Here is a 20,478-nt window from a genome sequence, read left to right as displayed (position 1 = left end):
AGCAATTAAGTCATCAAACTGAGAATTAACATTACAAGTGTATGCTTACACACTGACATGCAAGTTAAAAAACATCCAAAACAAATATAATGTATAAATCTGGTTAAATCTATAATAGTTGTATCATAGTTACATTTAAAAGCACAACTTTATGTTGAATGCTTTCATTTGGTTTATAGGAAAATATGAATAACGTAAAAAATGGAAATTTACTGTTGCTTATGAATACCAGCTTATGAACATAGGAAAGAAATACTAGCACTTGTGGCTCTGTACACTGCCTTTGCCATGCTAAATTTAATCAATATATTATTAAGAACAATAAGAAATCTGAAATAAAAAACTGGACCAGTTTTTAAAAATAAATAATAAGTAAACAAAATAAATAATAAGTAAATTACGCTTTTTTAATCAATTTTTATTGCAATGTTTGCAGACAAAATATTAAATAATAAATTGCTTAAATTGCAACTGGCAGACAAGCTATTGGAATGGCCCTCAATTCTCTATGTACCTTGAATCTGCCTCGCACTCCCCTACCAAACATGTGTTCATACAGCAGCACCAAGGCCAAGTGTTCGTCATGTTTAAGTTGCTTTTCTCTCAGGAAACCCTCACACTTGCCAGCAATCTGCTTCAATATGGGGGCATTCTTCAACACTTCACAGACAACTGCATACAGCGCTTTCTTGTTCTAGAAATAAACAATCCTGTATATATTACAATACATAGCTCTATCATGTGCATCATTCATATATATAGGATCTTGCACGAGACTTGGAGTTGCCATAATCATACCATATTTTATTAAAAGAATTCAGGAATTTTGTTTGTAATGGAGCCTTAAGCAAGCTTATGGTACTAACAAATTTCCTGGACGAGTTTAATCAATTATGGTATGATATGGCAATGAGCGTCAGATCTGTTTTATCACATGCTTTTAAATGAGCAAAATAAATAAATATTCAGGCAAACATAATGATAAAACCCAAATGTTGTTCACATTTCGTGATGTCATTTGACTTGCAACGTCATTTCAGCATAATAGCAAAGAGCGATTGGGCAATAAACAAAAACTAAGCCTATGAAAACGCTTAAAAAGTATATTACACATGTGTAAGATAAAAATATATATGTAATGGTTATATTACATAGGAAACAAGGTATGGCATGTGATAATAAAATTTATATGCTCAATAAATGAGATATAGAGAATCTAAAGGCTGTGGAGTTGTTTATAACAGAAATGTTCATTTGAATGAAAATTTCCAAAACAAGTTAAGTTCCTTTTTTTTTAAATTTTAAATGTGACATATTGATGGTTTTTTGACGTCATATGAACTAAATATACGCTAGTCCATGGTTCTAACTTTACAGTATCAGTCAAATGTTATAACATATCAAACCAGTGACAGAGTCATAAACGTTTGTTTAAACATTTTTACAGTGTTTCAGGGACATTTTACAAATGTCTCTACTGTTTCATGACATAAATGAAAACAAATATGATCTGCAAACATGAAAAGTTACGATCAATATTTCAACTATGTTTGTGGCGCTTAAAAATAAAGTACTTATCAATCCAGTATGTTGTAGATCAAAAGTAAATCCTATATCATAAAAAATTATTTTATTATCTGACTTTCATTTCTAACATGAAATATCAAGTTTGGTCCTCGATTTTACTGATTCTCCCTAGGCTTGTATTTCAATCACGCTTTATTTGTGCAACAAAAAAACTGTACCCGAAATCGAAGGATAAAATGTTTATGACATAAGCTTTAACACACCCAACCTTGTCACTAACATGAACCTTGAATTAAATCTATGAAGAGTTCTTTGGGTTTTTAACATTTCCATCAAAAGATTATTATTACATGGAATAATCGTTGACAATATGGAATCTAAATCTTTATATCTAAGTTTTTGTATTGCTGACTCACATGCCAGAAATTTTCAAGTGCAAATCAGGACAATTCATAAAAAAGACGGAAATTGACAAAAGCGGGACAATTTAAGCGATCAATCATTTCACTTGCGTTTAAATTAGTCAGCACCCAGTACATGTATTTTACTTACAAAAACTCATAATTTTTGGCAAATTATGACCATAAATGTGTTCATGAACTTCATAAACACAACACGTTTCGTGAACTGTTCTTATTTAACCAATTATCAATTAACTCTAAATTTAGATTGATGCAATATGCACAAAGTATTTTCTGAAAATCAGTTTAAAATAGTAAATTTATGTGAAAAATAAATTTGTATTGGTCAGCACTCAATTTGTTTGATTTACAAAATCTGACATGTTTTTAAGGCTCAGGTGGTATAATATACTGAATACCTCATAACAGAATGACTGGATTTGATGATTACATGTTATGCAAAAGCAGTTGGCTTTTATTTTACTATGTTGCATCTATCGATAGCAATAAGCGACACCGTTTATCCAGACCACATGGTGTTTATTCATCATAAAATCACAAATTACCTATCAAATTGCTGACAAGGTGTAATAACTCGCATAGTAGAAATAGTTTCTCAATAGGGGGCAAGAAAGGGATAAGCGATGTAAATTTAAGTCAGACAAAGTTTGAATAGCGAATTTTATTGTGAATTTATAGAACGCATGTTGTTTTTTACAAATGCCCATCAGGGCAAATTGTCTCATATCGGGACGCAGGGACAAAAGTGGGACTGACCTGCCAAGATCAGGACGTCTGGCATGTATGATTGATGAACAGAAACAACTAAACAACTAAACCAGAGTTTTGATTTAAGAACTGCATAAGGCTCAGAGGAGATACCTGGATACCTGGACTGTTGGGCCGTAATTTAGCTATGCTGTAATGGCCCCTCTGATAAATGGTCTCTTTTTTAGAATCTCTCTCTGATATATACTATTTTGTTAAAACTTCTCTAGAGTGCGCTTAGTAAAGTTTAATTGTTAATTTAACTTAATTTACAGACGGGTTAAACTTCTTAATGTTCCTTTCTCAGAATTGAGCAACGATTTAAATTGATTAACACTTGTGGCAGCTATTGTTGATTCTTCCAAACTGTTCCAGTAATGCATTGATCTTTGACTAAAAGTGTTTAGTCTTACATTACTTTTGGAATTCTTGCCCCTTAGTTTCAAGTGATGACCACTAAGATTATCCTTAGCCAGATCGAACAATTTTTCCTATTTTAAATCATCCAGCTTACGTAAAGATTTGAAAATTTGGATCATATCTGCCCTGTCCCTTCTGTACTCAAGTGTGACTTGTCCACACTTTCGAAGTCATTGGTCGTTTGGTAGATGTGCCACCAATGGCACAAGTTTAGTTGCTCTTCTTTGAACATCTTCAATTAACTTAATATGTTTTTTTAGGTGAGGGGACCAAACACATGATCCGTATTCTAAGGTTGGCCTGATTAATATAAAAGCCAAAAACCCCCTTACAGTGTTCAAGAAAACTCTTCATTCCTATACAGATCAAGTTAAGTTAAATTACTATTTGTAAACTAAGTTTGACATGCAAAGGGAGGAAATCAGCTAAAAGGAGAAAAAATCACGACCCTGAAAAAACACTTCTTGTCCGAAAATAATGATTATCCGTTACATACACCCAGAAAATTATATATATTATTGACATGTTGTGCAACATGTCGTATAAGACGCTTTCACGACGAAACACACCTGTATCAAAGACGAATAACATTGAGTCTTAATTGATGCTTTTTTGCTTAAAACAGTCTGTAAAATACGACTTGCTTCAACATAATCATCCATGCTGTTTGCTACGGCAGGTTAGACACAGTACAATCTACATGTCGAATCGGCGACACTACACCAATTTGTACCTCAAGCTATGTCATACACACAATCACACATGTCTGTAAGGCTTTTATAAATATCAGGATTGATACAAATAAGTGCATTATTGAAGTCCACCACTTTGTCACATGTAGAATATATCAAATGCATTACTGAAATCCATATCTTTGGCACAGGTTTGTATTTAATAAATGGTTTGTGCCTCGCAAAATCGTTTTGAAATAATTGTCTGTAACAACACCAACACAAGCGGTAAGAATAGATAATATTGTGAACCGAGATCTGATTAACACTACACGTAGTAAAGTTATTAGAATCTTCCAGTCCGCACAGACTAATCAGGGACGACACTTTTAGATTAAACGAAATTTATCGTTTATGGTAGGTAGCTTCTAAACGACAGCCCGGTGTTTACGGATAGTCTTGTCCCTGATGATCGTGTGAGGATGACATTTAACGCACACGCACTAAGCCCAGTTTTCTTTGAAAGCGTCTACAATTTTCCATGATAACTAGGTTCACGACTGAACTCAAACTGTTATATCAGCTAAGTATCTGTCACCAATAGGCAGAGGGCTAGGTAATCATTCGCTATGGCAGTTTTAGACCAGGCTGTAAAGGTGTTTGATATTTCTGCTTGGATTTCATTTTTCAATTCTGTATACCAAGGTATCAAACATATGCGGTGTGGATTACGTTAACAATTGCATGCTCACATTACAGCTGTTCAATCAGACCTAGGAAATAGCAATACATGGACAAAATTAGTTTTCCATTAAACTATAAACACCTTAAAAGCGTAGAGTTTCGTCCCTGCTAGGTCAATCTGCGACGACATCATACACACAGTCCCTGTTTACCCAGAGCGAGGCTCATATATAGTTAAATACTGCATTGTATTGACTACTGGCGTACAAAGTAAGCGGTGCATATCCATAAGTTACGCCGCACAAACATCAGTGCACGAAAAAGTCGACCATGAACCCAGGAATTCTTTACCATGTTCCTCTTTAATGTCTTTAATATGTGAATGCGATCTCTATAAGGTTCGCAATACGTACATGTTCTTGAAGGTCATCTCCGTTTACCGTAATTACTGTAAATTTTCGTACACGTCCTTTTTGTCCAAAATAATTATTTTTCGTGACTCTTAATTTTCGGACATGCGCGTTTTCGTTTAACATTTGCGTAATTGGCTAAATAACCGTGTATGCCGGCAGAAAACAATCGCTTCACCCAACAGCCTTTTAAATTATTCCTATTAAAGAAGCAGTATGTTTAATGATTTGACTTTTTTGTTCTGTATCATTTCAGGCAAGAGTTAGAAAGCTTTGAAGTTGTATTTATTTCAACGTAGAAACACTATTGTGATTTTAGTTATTGGTTTTATTTCAATATCATTATAATTTTCGGACATTTAATGTCTCTAAATTTTCGGACACCTTCATTTTTTGAATATTTACCGTATCTACATTTTCGGTCACGACTTTTTAAAATTATTTTTTAGTGTCCGAAATTTTAGACTAATAACGGTAGTAGTGCGCATGCTCATAACGTCGCCACATACCCACGTTCTCGCCACATTCCAGAAAATACTCTCCACGTCCTCTCGGGACCATGTGTATGGTTGTTTCGACTTACCAAACACTCTTCTGGAAATAAATTTAAAAAAATCGCTGATGAGTAGTAAATTGCTTGCTGATTGAACGTGTGTGTGTTCATTTCGAAGTTTGAGGTTTAATAATGGGTGGATCCAGCGTGTGTTCTCGCATCCATACGTGTACCTAAGTAGCTTAATTACTAGACTCACCAAAGTTGTGACGAATAGTGTTATACCGGTAATTGCAGTATCCAGCTATTTCGTCGTTACTGACAGATTGTCAATTTTGGTGTTGTAGGTGATAGTCGGAGTACCCGGAGGAGACCCCAACTGCCCGGTATTGTGACTACTAACCAAGAGCATATGATTACTGGATCGGAGATTGAACCCGGGTCGTCTCGGTGAGAAGAGCGTGTACCAACCACACTTTGTTAATCGGACTGCCTGCCGCTCAAATACTCTAAAGTCAATACCCTGCTCACCGACCATATCGACGATATTGTACGGTCATACGCACTTTTATCTTAACCGGTACATTCAAACTTGATGCGGTGACCAAGTAATTTCTCGTGCGATGAGTTCTATGTATACGTTTCTAAATGGACATACATCATTCAAGAAAGGATTCGTCTTGGTTTCTATCCAAATCATCACAATAATGTCGCCAGCATAAGCTTGTAGTCCCACATATTTGAGGTAACATGTATTGTGTTCATTGTAAGTCTTGTTAACACGTTCATGGTTGGTAAATATTCTATATAGATCTACATGCATGCATATATTGTATATTTTATAACCGTCAAGTCTAAACTGATAATGCATCTCTTTATCCATTTATAGGTATAACTTGTGTCTGTTATGAATTTATTAACATTGAAAATAGACGATACGTGTAGTGATGCTTTACCTTCTTAAAGTTCTAATGATCTGTGTTCGCCTAATTCGAAGGTCAAAATCAAGTACGTAACATGTATGTCGACTTATCTCGCGGTATTTCATCAATACCCTCGCTTTTGTTTACAAACAAATCTGCATGCCCTAGTTGTTAAATCTGAGAGAAAACATATCTAGTTTTTCATTGCATTGTATCTCTCAAATATTTCTCAAGTATTTTTCAAAGATTGTTAAATGGTTTGGAGTGAGGTAATAAGTCTACACATTTGTTTTCATGACTAATATCTGAACCTTTGTGCGAAAGTGTTAATTTGGTCCTGAAAAATTCCATTCTCAATACGTTCAATAATCATTGAAGTAATTTAATTAGCAATGGTATTACCGCACAGTTTAAGTATTCTAGATACAATGTTATCAAGTCTAGACGCTTTATTGCTTTTTAAAATGAGCAAGCTGGACATATGGACATTTCTAGACATCGTATATTGGTAAATGTTCGATGTAATACATGTGATTTTGATTATCACACAAATGGGTCATGTTCGATCATTGAATACCATTAACAAGGCCCTATTGTTTGAAAAAAGAGGTCTGCAAATATAATAATGAATTTAAAGGGATCTTTTCACGTTTTGGTAAATTGACACATTTGAAAATAAGTTGTTTCAGATTCGCAAATTTTCGTTTTAGTTAGGATATGTGTGAGGAAACAGTAATACTGAACATTTACCATGGTCTAATATAGAAATTATATGCATCTTTTGACGATTTAAAACCCTGAAAATTATAAAGCGTTGAAAAGCGAAACGATTGAATAATTAGGAGAGTTCTGTTGTTGTCGTTTAATTTTGTGAAACTACGAAGATTGCTCATATAAAGTATAAAATACGTCTCCCAGACATACTTGGCAGGATGGCCGAGCGGTCTAATTGGTTTTTACTCCGGAGGTCACAGGTTCGAGCCCTGCTGCGGGCTACTTTTTTCCTTTTTTAAATTTTATTCTTGATTTTTTTACTGGAGCTTTTTACATCCAATGTTTACATTAATCAATATAGAGCATTTAATGACAAACTTCAAAACATGCCAAAATCTTCGAAAAGGCCCCTTTAATCAAGACAATTCAGAGGATGTGAATGAATGTTCTTTAACAGTTGCTGATTCCCGTGGCTTCTTAGTGCATCGGTGAGTAGCCTCCCTCACTCGCGGGTATGTGGGCAGTCGCTCCGACGAACAAAATCGGCGAGCGACAACCCTTGCGAAGGGCGGACAACGCAGGCGCCGGAAGTTCCCGGTTGGCAGGCTATGGAATCGCCGTCCAGAAGCATGGTGCGGTCGTCTTTGGAAACAGCGAACATGTCTCTGGGAGCGGCTCCCCAGGTACCGGAAGTGTCCGGGAGCCGATCCCGACAACAGCGGTATTTAAGCGGCGCTGGTACATTTTATTTGTGTTCAGTCTTGGAAGCTTCATACAGGTAAAATTGCGCTGTTTAATAAAAAGAAAGTATGATATTGAGTGTAATCTAATTCAAAATGTACCCTGAGGTCCATTTCGGGAAAACTCGGATTTATGCTTTTGCGTAAATTATCATCCCAAATAAGCCTGTGAAGTCCGCACAGGCAAATCAGGGACGACATTTTCCGTCGTTTATTTATTTTAAAGAAATCTCGTTTAAACGAAATGTCAATCAAGTCAAAAGTGTCGTCCCTGATGAGCATGTGCGTACTGCACAGCCTAACTCGGACAAAACTATACGCACATGAATTATTAAAGGTCAGTTTTCCCAAGACGCGGCTCATATTATTAACTTCCTCAAAGATTCAATATGAATCGTTTGCCAGCCAAAACAAGCACTTGAAGAATTGAAAGAAATTGTGTCTATAACGAATCAAACGAAAATATCCGTATATTTTTAAATTTCATTTTAGTATTTTTTCAATTTACCAATTTTTTTATTGTAATATATCAAATTTCATTGCAAACGTGAGTATTTATAAGAAAGCAATCAAACGTTTAGTAAATTCATTTTAACATATTCACGCCGAATTAGAGAGTATTGCCTTGACCATAACACACCATCCACATTCTAAACACTATTTGCACAATGTATTGTTTACGACGCATTTCGGTACATTACAAATGATAATTGTATTTACAAACCTATCTTACCAGAACATGGCTAATAGAAGTAATATGACTGAAATATGAATGAATACCGCAACAATCCCAATGAGCTCTGCTCTGAGAAAACAGGGCTTAATGCATGTGGGTAAAGTGTTTTCCCAGATAAGCCTGCGCAGTCCATACTTGCTAATCAGTTGCGACACGGGCCGCTGTACGGGATTTTTTTGTTTTAGTATCTTCTTACTGAAAACTCAGTTAAGGCGGAGAGTAAGACTGGCTTGCACAGAGCGATTATCAAATACATAACAAAACCATATATATGACCGACTTTTCCACAGGATTTCGCCGGGAACACGTGGAACTCTCAATGAGTTATTCCCCATACATTAATCTAAGGTTCTAATAAGAACATATGCATTATGTGTTGTTAACATTTTTAGTGATCATTTTTCGGCGTAGCTGTTTAACGTCACTTTTGACCTTACCTGACCTTTGTGCGTTTCCAATAAAATTAAAATAAAATTTCCCGCGGCTAGACACGTATAAATACACTGCATTTATTCCATTGGCTGATTTGGGCATACCACCAGAACATTGGAAACATGACCGCGTCTTTGTAACACTGTTTAAAGTCACTATCACGCTCACCAATACATACGGCTACTGTATTATGTTATATAAAAACATTCGACAACAAGTAGTACCATACGATGGTTAATTACAATAGGAAGACCATAAAAACAAGTAACATTGATGTAAAAACGTTATATTACAAGCATTCGGCAAGTTTTAAGCATCTAAATATCTAAATATCGTTCCACGATGTAATCTACTTTCGCTTTCAAGTCAGGATCGGATTCATTCGGGTTGCGTTCATTTGCATAATTTATACAAGCCATTTTCGCATTCGCTAAGTTCCAGTTACCCAGAATTCATTTTGATTTCACAGAAGGATTATTCATGAGAGCTACGTCATGCTTCCGACGCTTACCGTATCCAATCTAATGTTCGCCCGTAAATGTTCGGATATTTCACGGGAGATATAAAAGGAATTATTTGTGGCCACAAAAAAATAAAAACGAGCATTTTGTATCTCGTTAAATCAATTCTACCAGACAACATCTAACGTTGAAATTTTGCATTTTGCTAAAAGGAACATTGATTTTGTATGGGTTAATTTTATTTAACGAAATATTCGATATTTTTGAGCGTCATTGTTACTTTAACTGCGTGTTCAGCATGAAACAATTTTATCTCTAATGAAAAGGCTTGATAGATAGAAAGTTTTACACTCAACACTCGACATCAATACAGTTTGTGCGTGCACCTTCTATTTTCAGAGGATTGCCAGCGCTAAAGCGTTTGTACTTAAAGGCTATGTTCTCATATTTAGTAATTACTTCCATATTCCTGTCTGTGTTCTAGTATATTTAAGTTAATAAATGTATCGTTTTACCCTACCCTGATATTCGTTTGGCCAAACCATTTTAAATTGTTTTCCAAATTGAACATTTAACATGTAAAAGTATAAAGTTTTAAACAAGCCGTCGTTCCAACAGTGGAAGTGTGGCCTCACTTAAAAGCATTGCATTCCAACCCGCACGGTGTCAGGGTCAGTTCGCGGCCAGTAAAACAATTGTAATATAGACGCTATCGCGTGAACTAGGTGAACTCGAATTTTCTTTAGACCAGAAATATGTTAAATGGAGATATTCAGCGATATAATTATGGTATGTCAATAATAGATTCTTAATGTGTTTTCAACAATACAATGATAAATATTTTTTGGATTAATTTAACAGGAATTATTCCACCATATTGACTAATTTATTAAGCATGAGCGCGATGATTCTCGATACTGTTAAAAATCGAATCAAATTGCAATGCCCGATAAACCACTAAAACAGGTGTGTTCGAAGAACGCGCGTATAAATACAATGTATTTAAAAAATGTACGGATATTTCGCGTGTGGCCGGTTGACTCATATGTTTTAATTTCACTTCCATTTTTCTTTGGGTTTACTGTTTTGTATCTACAGATTTATGACCAGCAATATGTAATAATGTAAAATAAGCCGCGAAAACTCTGCGTAACATACCGTACTGCGTGTGATGCAGCTAAGAACTGCTCAGAAAAAGACATTCGCTATCTTTGATCTCATTCATTAAACTCTTTTCTTTTCACCAAATCCAACCACAATAAACGCCGTATATCTTTTGAAGTGATATTTCTTGTTTGTCATAATATTGTGCCTAGAAGTTAAATAATTATGACTGAATATTACAGGCATACTAATTAATAGGGCGAAACCCCAAAACACAACACGATCCATAAAACCCTATCCTTGCCTTGTTTTTCAAAATCATACCAAAACACTACACCTGTCATGCTTTTCCACAGTCGGCCGCCTGTAACACGTGTTTAAATGTTTATTGTAGTTATAAAGCTAGATTAGTACCAAATGACTAACTTCAGTTTTATGACTGAAATATTGTTGCATAGTCCCACAGATCAAACACATAAGAATACCCTATCCCTGCCTTGCTTTTCTACAGGCGTTCACCTGAAACACGTGGGGTCCGATTACGGAGTCGGCGGAAGTGACGTTCAATTGGCAGGACAGCAAGATCGGCATGCTGGCCAACTACGGCAACATCGCCTCCACAGTCACCGTGATACCCATGTGCTAATTCATGGATGTGAAAGGTACGACCGCAGGCTACCTCATTGGATTTAAATGCGTAAAGTGTCATCACAGATTAGCCTGTGCATATCGCTCACTTTTCGCTTAACGAAATTCTTCTTTTACAGGAGGTCTCTTCTAAACAAAAATCCAGTCAATGCGGAAAGAGTCGTCCCTGATTAGCCTGTGAGAACAACACACGCTGATCAGGGATGACACTTTACGCAAATCAGTACGCTCAGTTTTCATTGAACGCTGCTCACATACATGTTAATCCGGGTTATTTCAGGCCTACGCATCTCCCTGATCATCTGCGGCTTCCTGTTAGCGCTTGGCTGCCGTATCCGGTGTATAACCATGGACCCCGCCACCATGACGTGGTAAGCCAGCCAGGCGCCAACATGTCCATACGGACGGAGTGAGCTCCGTATCACGGTATGTTTCTATGAGTCTATGAAACATCCGTTAATCGCCGTGGCGTAGTGAATATGGAGTCCGCCTACTGACCGGCAGGTCATGGGTGCGATCCTCACCGTGGAGGCGTTTTTTACAAGCTCAAAAAGATCCCGAGTTCTGAGCCTACACAGGAAAATGACTCGATAGCGTTTCAAGAAGCCGTTGGATTACAAAGCAATCGCACAGAAAGTAAATAAGGTTAACCTATAACACATCCAGTGAGGAAGAAATATATGGCCTGCTTAACCTGTTTAGTAACGTTTGTGGATTTGTTGCAGGCTGTCGAATTGTGGCGCGCTTCTGATCAGGTTCGGCGGGTCAGTTCCGTATGCCGCTCCCGCAAAGCTGTCAGCGGTCTGGTTTCCGCCGGATCAGCGGACGACTGCCACGTCCATCGCGTCTTTCTCCAACGACTTTGGCGTCGCCATGGCCTTCAATATAGGTGACCTATCGTTACATATGAGTCAGTGGTTTTCCTTAATCATAGGTGACCTATATAGCAGGCAGTGTTAGGCCTTCATCATAGTAAACCTACAGATGGAACACTGTCAGACGTTAAAACGAAAATACAGTAAAAGTTAAAAGTTGAAATTGCCGTCCCTGATAATCCTGCGTTGACTGCAAGAGAACAAATGGACGACACTTAACGCACATGCATTTAATACTGTTTTCCCAGAGCGAGGCTCGTATATTACTTATGTTATCATTGTCAATAAAAACGTCTTAAAGGCTGTGAATGCATAAATAATACCAACAGTAGCAGTAGTTGTAGTTGTTGTAATATTAGTAGTAGCTGCAGTAGAAGCAGTAGCAGCAGCAGCAGCAGTAGCAGAAGCAGCAGTATCGGCAGCAGGAGTAGCAGCAGCAGCAGTAGCAGCAGAAGCAGTAGCAGCAGCAGCAGTAGCAGTAGTAGCAGCAACAGCAGTAGCAGCAGTAATAGCAGTAGCAGTAGTAGTAGTAGAAGTAGTAGTAGTAATTGTAGTAGTAGTACAACTACTTCTACTACTACTACTACTACTACTACTGTTACTAATAGTACTGCTACTACTACTACTACTACTGTTGCTACTTCTGCTACTACTGCTACTCCTGCTACTGCTGCTACTGCTGCTACTGCTACTACTGCTGCTATTGATGCTGCTACTGCTACTGCTGCTGCTGCTACTGCCGCTGCTGCTAATGCTGTTATCGCTGCTGTTGCTGATGCTGCTGTTATTGCTGCTACTAGATGCCGCTTTTTTTACTTTTGCTGAAAAAGTTACTATAACACCTTGCTTGCAGATTAAAAAATTACTCCCACACCGGTCGACACACGACACATGACGCTCTCTCGACGCATGACAAATCAGTCGACAGTCAATCTTGACTGTCGACTAATTTGTCGCGCGTCGTATTGAGCGTCGAGAGAATGTCGTGTGTCGACCTAGTGATTTTATGTTGACATTCTCCGACATTCTCGCGATATATCATATTGACTGTCGACTGATATGTCGTGCGTCGAGAGAATGTCGCGAGAATGTCGAGTGTCGCGCTCGAACGTCGACACACGACATTCTCGCGACATTCTCTCGACGCTCAATACGACGCGCGACAAATCAGTCGACAGTCAAGATTTTCTTAGATTTTTGTCTCTAAAACCCAGCGCGATATGCGACACTCAAATATTGATTGTCATATGATTGTCGCGCGTCGTATTGAGCGTCGAGAGAATGTCGCGAGAATGTCGTGTGTCGACCTCGACACACAACTTGGCCCTATCCGGATTCCGTAATGTGATACAAAAGATCTGACACTCGTTGTCATATCATACGATATTTTAACTAAACTCGTCCAGGAAATTCGTTAGTAAGCTCGACAAAGGCTCGCTTACTAACAAAATTCCTGAACTCGTTTAATTAAATATGGTATGATATGACAACTTGTGCCAGATCCTATATTTATTCATGTAAAGCTTTGCTAGGACGGCCGCCGATTTTAAATGTTTCATCCAACACAATAACAGGATGAGTCTTCGATATTTGTGTTACGTCGTTGTCTTATTAATAGTTTTTTAAATTGTGGAACTTGTGATAAAATATCTAAAATTGTATTTTTTAAGTCTGTAAGCAAGTCTCTTAAATTTGTAAATGCACGAGGATACACAATCTTGGCACTACAAAAGGTCGTGCAAAGTTAATTATGAGCTTGATTATGATTCTGTACATGACAGTACGTTGACGATTTCGATTTATTTATATGACAAAGACACGATTTTACGATAGTTTCGATAATATATTATCTCTGGAACCTCCGTACGATATAATAAATCGTTCTCTGATCTTACAACGCTCATGAGTCCATGTAGTTGAGTTATTATTATCCAACGATATAAGCAGAGACAAGTGTGTCATCTTGGTTACGTCAAATCTAAGTTGAGTTGATGAGTTATTATATATCCCCGAAATGGTAAGAGTCCCCTTTGTGTATATGGCGCCCTATTACATTTACCAATACCTTTTTAAGCCATTTGTTTAAATCGCTTGCCTGCATGATGGGCAGAACTGTGAGTGAGTTTTGACGTCTGTCAATCAGTTTAATGTATATGTGATGTGCCGGTATACGCTTCGTAGCAACACCGACATTCGTAAATCCGGACCAGAAAAATATAAAGTTAAAAGTCAATGCTTGGTAATCATAATACATGCAATTACTTTATTTGAAACACAGTCCAAAATATAACTTGGGGTAGATACACAGGCCGAACTAAAGCTTGCGAGTATAAGGATACATAAAATAATACGATCAGGCAGAAAAGAATTATTAGTTCAATGAACGAATACAAACACATATTATTTAGACCATATATAAGCAAATAGAACATTCCAGTAGCAAATTAGAAAAAAAGAAACACAAACTCATAACATAGTATTTAAACGACAATTAACACAAAACAATCGCATATACTATTTTTATACACACAGCAACTCTAAATGCACATCATTTTAAACAAAAGAATAACTGAGATAATAAAATAAACCAAAAACATTAATGCTTCTAAAATCATAACAAACAATGCTTGTCAGAATAGACGCAACAGAACAAATGAGCCGTGCTCTGTAAAAAGAGCGTTGAATTCATGTGTGTAAAGTATCGTCCCAGATTAGCCTGTGCAGTCGGCACAGGCTAATCAGTGACGACACTTTCCGCCCTTATGATATTGTTTGTGTAAAGAAAGTATTTTCTTAGGAAAAACCAAGGTAAGGCGGAAAGTGTCACTTAACGCAAATGCGTTAAACCCCCTTTTCACAGAGCGCGGCTCATATCATTATATTTTTCTAAGGCGCTTGGAGTGGTACCAATGCCTGATTTGGAAGCGTTTTAGGCTAACCTATAAACATTCACCGACTGAACACTTTCTGATATTGTGTTTTAATAAAACAGGCACCTTTGTATCAAGCCGATATCAACGCAGGTGTGATAAATAATATATAGTGGTATGATAAAGAGATAACGAGGCGCAGTCAATATATAGAGTTACTACATATCACTCGAAATCAAATGTAAAGTATTCAATTTCGGCAGAAATGAAATAGATTCAACAAGACAAACGAATTGATACAAAGATGTAGTACATTCAATACACAAATCATCAAAACTGCTCAAACTTTTTACAAATATTTCCCGCCAGAGGTGCAGAGTTTTTTTTACTAATTCGTCCAAAATGGCGGCGTAAAGTTATGATAAACAAAAAATAGGTTACTTATCGTTATGAAAAAATATCAGGCTCGACACGAATAAAAACCGGCTCGGCAAGCCTCGCCATTTATTTATTCTTTGCCTCTTAACCTGTTATTCTCATTTTTTCATACTTGATAAGCTTTTTTATTTCGTATACCGGAAGTTGGTATATGAGTCAATGCTTCGACGCAGGTCATATTACTACTTAAAAACACAAACAATTTGATACCAATTTGTTATATATTGTAGACACAAAATGCAACACACAAAATGCAACACACACATTTAAAAAAAATAACCGAAAGTGCTCATGATGTCTTGGCAAACAAATCAAACGTCATAAAGATATTCATATTATTGTTGTTGTTTTTAAATTCAGCTTGATTATATTTCATGATTTCTTTAAAAATCCTTACTTGAATTTATATTAAACATAAAAAAGGCACGGCACGTATATAACAACCAATCGGCAAGCCTCGCCTTTCACTTTTTTTCTTCGCCTTAATACCTAATAGATTACACAACTACATTGCAGTAACCTATTATTCTCTATGTACTGATCTATACCCAGATACAAAATCACGCAGTTTATCAAGTGAAATGTGTTCATGTACATTTTACTTAAAGAATAGATGTATGGCACGCCTGAACCACAAAAAAGAGAAAAACTAAGTTTAAGTAACTTAAACTTAGTTTTTCACTACTTAAACTCAATTTAAGTAACTTAATTCGAATTAACGCTACTAAATGCATTAAGTCGTTAAGAAGAGTTATTTTCTATTTATGTGAGAAAAATGAATTAAGCAGAGAAAAACTTAGTTTAACTCGTTAAGTGCGCCCGAACAACAAAAATTGATTTTTATTACCGTTAAGTTACTTAAATTGCATTTAACGCTGCTTAAAATTAATTTAAGTGCTTTCGCATCGTTAATTGTATTTAATTATTACTTAAGTAATAAATTTTTTACTTAAGTTGAATTATTAATTATCGTTAAGTCAAAACTCGCGTCCGAAAATAAGCATATGAAACAAGCGTTTTGATTGGTTGTCAGGTTTGTTAATAAATTCATGCCCGAGGTCGGAAGAAAAAGATTGCCATGTGGTACGAGCAAAAAATACAGATTTTATAAATTTGGATTAGAATCTTAAGTCAGCTAAAATTTGTTTTAGTCTGGAATAACATTCAAAACACCCTTTCATCATCAAATTTTGCTGACAGTCAGTAACTATGCAATAAACATCAAAAACGATCCGCCCGTCTATATATTTCCGGGTCATATCGCATTTACCTGTAGTAATAACTTGTCTTGTATACGAGTAGTCATACCAGCTTGTATGTAGAAACTGGGACTATATTATATGTCCCAGGTAGAAATTAAAGATTATATCGTGTCACCGAATCCAACTTAATTATATTCTATACATGTAAATTTTGGCTTTGATTTTAGTATTTAAATGGAAAAAAAACAGTCTCCAGTATCTCAGTATTGGCAGTGAACTTATAAGTAAACAATCCCAAAAAGTACACATATCAGAAATTACCCAGGTGATATTTTAAGTCTGAGTGCACTATTGTCTTTTAAAATAATTTTAAATGTAAAAAAAGAAAAAAATGTACTGTTAACATATTATTTAGAAACATATCTAACTTAAGTGTTCTGATTTTTCCCCTTTAGAAATAAATAGTTTAGACAGAGACATATATTCAGTATATATTCCCAGTTTAGATATTAATTAAAAGAACTAATGTATGCATTTGTTAAATGTCATTCGTTCTTCCGAAATATTATCCTATATTGTTTGATGAGATTCAAAATAAACCTAATTAAGAATTTAATTGTTGTTTTAGTGCAGCAGTTAACAATTTATATTTTTTTATGAGTGTGTAAATATTGCAATGGTAACAAACGAATCCATAATACAGTATTAAAAATGTCATGAGGATCAGTGATTGCTCGTTAATTGTCTTTCATATCCTGTATTTGTTATTTCAGTTCCCTTTTTAAAAACAACCAACATTTTGTTGTTGTTTTAACAGTATTGGTAATTGTCTAGTTAATTGAAGGGTACCCCTTGATTACACATGGGTTGTTTTCTTAAAAAGAAGGCCATATGACATTCCACAAGCTAAGTCATAGTATGGCTTCATCTTTTTCTTATAAATAAACCACCACTCAATTGCTTGATCATAATTATCCTGAATTCAAGATGTCAGTTGGTAAGTAGCAATTTTATTTTTTGGGTGTTTTAGTTTTGTCAAAATTTAGTCAATAACATCACTTAAGCCATAACGCTTCGATAAAATGATTAAACAGATATATATTATGTTAGTATGCAAGTGGAAAGATATTATATGGGATCAGTTACATAGAGACCACACTCCATCCAAGAGAAAAACAGGGAATTTCAAAAAATAGTGGTCTCCACAAGTCATCCAACAAGTCCTTGTGTGAAAAAAACAGCTAAAAGATGCTGTAATATGGTTCTGGGTTAACACTGCTTGTAATTTTCCTGCATGAGAGCTTTTGATAATCATAGTCACATGTTGTTGTTTTTTTTTGTAATGGAATCCTAAAGGAATCCTTTGAATGAAAATAGAATCTTGATCAAAATTGCTTTTATACAGTGAGTTTCATGACCTTTAATAGTTGCCAACAATGCTGAAGAAACTTATTCAAATATTAATGACTTTGAAGTTTCTGACAATCCCTTTAATGAAATAAAATAAATTTAAATAGAAAATTCATATTCGTATTAAAAAAAATAAAAACATTTATGCAAAGACAGTGTTTTAACACCCTCGACTACCATCATATGGTATCAGACTCAATTTATAAATGAATTAGTGAAGAATAAACATGATCAATGATAGTTCCATAAAACTTAAGTCAGGAGTAAAGGTAGGAGAAAATTTTTGAGAAGTTTAAGACCCGGGAAATAGCTTAATTTCATATAAATGATCACACATTGGAAGGTATAAGAATATTCCAGGGGGGGGGGGGACCAATTCAGGAAATTTTGCACATTTTGATAAATTGATGTTAAAATCAAGTTAATACTTGATAGCAAACAAAACTTGAATTTAGGACTAAATCATTTTTTGGAAACGACAATATTGCATCCTTACTTGAGTCAATTTAAAGGTTTCTACAACTCAAATGTATTTTATCTCCATGATCTCAACTTTTGACAGCAATGTTTTATTTGATTTTTATAGCAATTTATGTTAGAACTGTGATAGGTCCATGCAAGTCCAAAATTTTACAAATATCACAATATTGTAAAATATGTCTTTTATGCTGTACAAGCTGTATGTATTTTTGTACTTCCTTGACCTGTATGGATGTTACTTTGCACTTTTATCTATAAAAGAAAAAACTGGGGAAGGGGGGGGGAGGGAATAGTTAGATGTTCATGTAAAATTTCTGCCTTGCATATTCTCTCAACGTTTTCAGTGAATATTCCTATTTTAAAAACAACTAAGTTTATACAAGAGAAAATATACCTGTGTTGATTTATGCATTTTGCTTTAAATTTGCCCCTCCATGAAAAATAATTTTGGTATAGGCCTAAAATAAAATTAAGTTTGTTTGCCCTCCTCCGACCTACCCACCAAAATTGCCCCCCTACTCATAAAATTTTATTGCAAAGTTCTTACACAAATTTTATTTCTTTGATTTTGTTCATGTTTTAAACAGTTTTCTTTCTAATTAAAATTAAAAATTGAGACTTTAAAAAAAATATAATAATAAACCTACCTACCTACTCAACTAAAACCTGGTGAGTAGGGGAAGGACAAACAAGGATATTTTTAAGACTGGCCATATATATGTGTCTTTTTTGACAATAATTAGTAAAGATATAGAAAAATACTGCAAAGCTTTAGATACTGTACTAAATGTAAAAAATAATCTTGTTGAATCAGTGATGATGAAAACCATTTCATTTTATATTGCAAAAATAATGACACTGAAGAAAACATTTATCAATTACTATTTTACAGAAAACATGATAATAAAGAGGATTTTCAAATATTAGAAATGATACTGAATCCTTTTTTTTTTTTAACTAATACTGAATCTTAACACAAATCTGCAAATAGGCCTAAAAAAAAATTAGCTGTGTTTAGGGTAACCCGACCCTACCTAGCTTTTCCAGCCCCACCTAACTTTTTTATTGGCTTTTTTGGACAAGCACTGTTAAAGTCAACATCTCTGCTCCATTATGTCTATGTAAAAAAAAAATTTAAAAATAAAAAAAATTACCTACCTACCCTACCTAATTTTTTTCAAGGCGTTACCCGAAACACACAATTTTTTTTCTTTGGCCTGAAATTACTTGGCTCCTTCATTAACAGTCTATAGAACTGAGGTCAGGGACCTCTTGATTGCACATATATCTATGCATAGGATTTATTATTTTATATTTGACAATGATCATTTTTGTACATTTTGATCCAGATATGCATGTAATTATGATTGATAAAGTACAGTATTTCATACTGGCAAAATCTGAATTTGATAATTTGGCTAAGAATAGTTTAGCATAAGCACTAGTATAAGGCAAGCCACCAGCTTTGTAACCTGGTAAAACAGGAGCTGGTGAATTTTTTTTACAGAACTGTGCTGCACTCTCAAAATGCTTCGTTGACATAAACTAAAAGCCTTCTGGTATGCTATTTCAGGAATTATAATTTTTCTAGCATTATACTGTTATTCGGTAATTCCAATGCATGTAGTTGTTACGTCATTTGCATGTCCTTTGAATTACAAGTGCCTTTTTTATACGACAGTCTTTAAATGTCCATCCATCCGTTGCAAAGTTATACTCTAATTGAAAAATTCAGCAATTTTCATGAAATTACAGGAATGTTTTTTTCAGGGACATAAACTTTTTAATATTGAAATTGAATGTTGACATTCCAATTTATGAAAAAGGGATATTTTCATCCTCTTTGCTGAAAAATGCTTTCAGTATTTTATCAAATTTTTAAGAAGCTTATTGTTTCCCTTGACATAAGACCAAACCAAATTGATTTGTAGTTCCTTGGATTCTCCAGCTCCCATTTTCACAAAGTTTTTTGATTCCTTTAGGCAGCTTCTGTTACATTTGTTCCCCCAACATTTTCTTGTCAAATTTAACTTTCAAAATATAAAAAAAATAACCGCACCAAGCATCAATT

At 35.3% G+C, this 20,478-nt stretch overlaps 2 protein-coding genes across 6 annotated transcripts in view; one reads left to right on the top strand and one right to left on the bottom strand.

The window, feature by feature from the left end:
• Positions 1–12,312, top strand: part of LOC127837806 (solute carrier family 49 member 4 homolog) — a 583,680-nt gene extending 571,368 nt beyond the window's left edge. For 2 of the 3 annotated variants that reach the window (XM_052365205.1, XM_052365209.1), the window contains one exon: positions 11,858–12,312. In XM_052365205.1, the coding sequence (XP_052221165.1) occupies positions 11,858–12,025 (168 nt within the window). In that variant the 3' untranslated portion in view covers positions 12,026–12,312. Of the gene's footprint in view, positions 1–10,957; positions 11,147–11,412; positions 11,504–11,857 lie in introns of those variants that run through there. The other variant, XM_052365208.1, reaches the window with a different exon arrangement.
• LOC127837785 (uncharacterized) overlaps positions 1–20,478 on the bottom strand; it is a 605,533-nt gene that overhangs the window by 558,665 nt on the left and 26,390 nt on the right. The window lies entirely within an intron of this gene.

This window comes from Dreissena polymorpha, chromosome 7 (assembly GCF_020536995.1).
Source record: "Dreissena polymorpha isolate Duluth1 chromosome 7, UMN_Dpol_1.0, whole genome shotgun sequence".
In the NCBI taxonomy this organism is placed as follows: domain Eukaryota; kingdom Metazoa; phylum Mollusca; class Bivalvia; order Myida; family Dreissenidae; genus Dreissena; species Dreissena polymorpha.
This window is presented reverse-complemented; position numbering and strand designations above follow the sequence as displayed.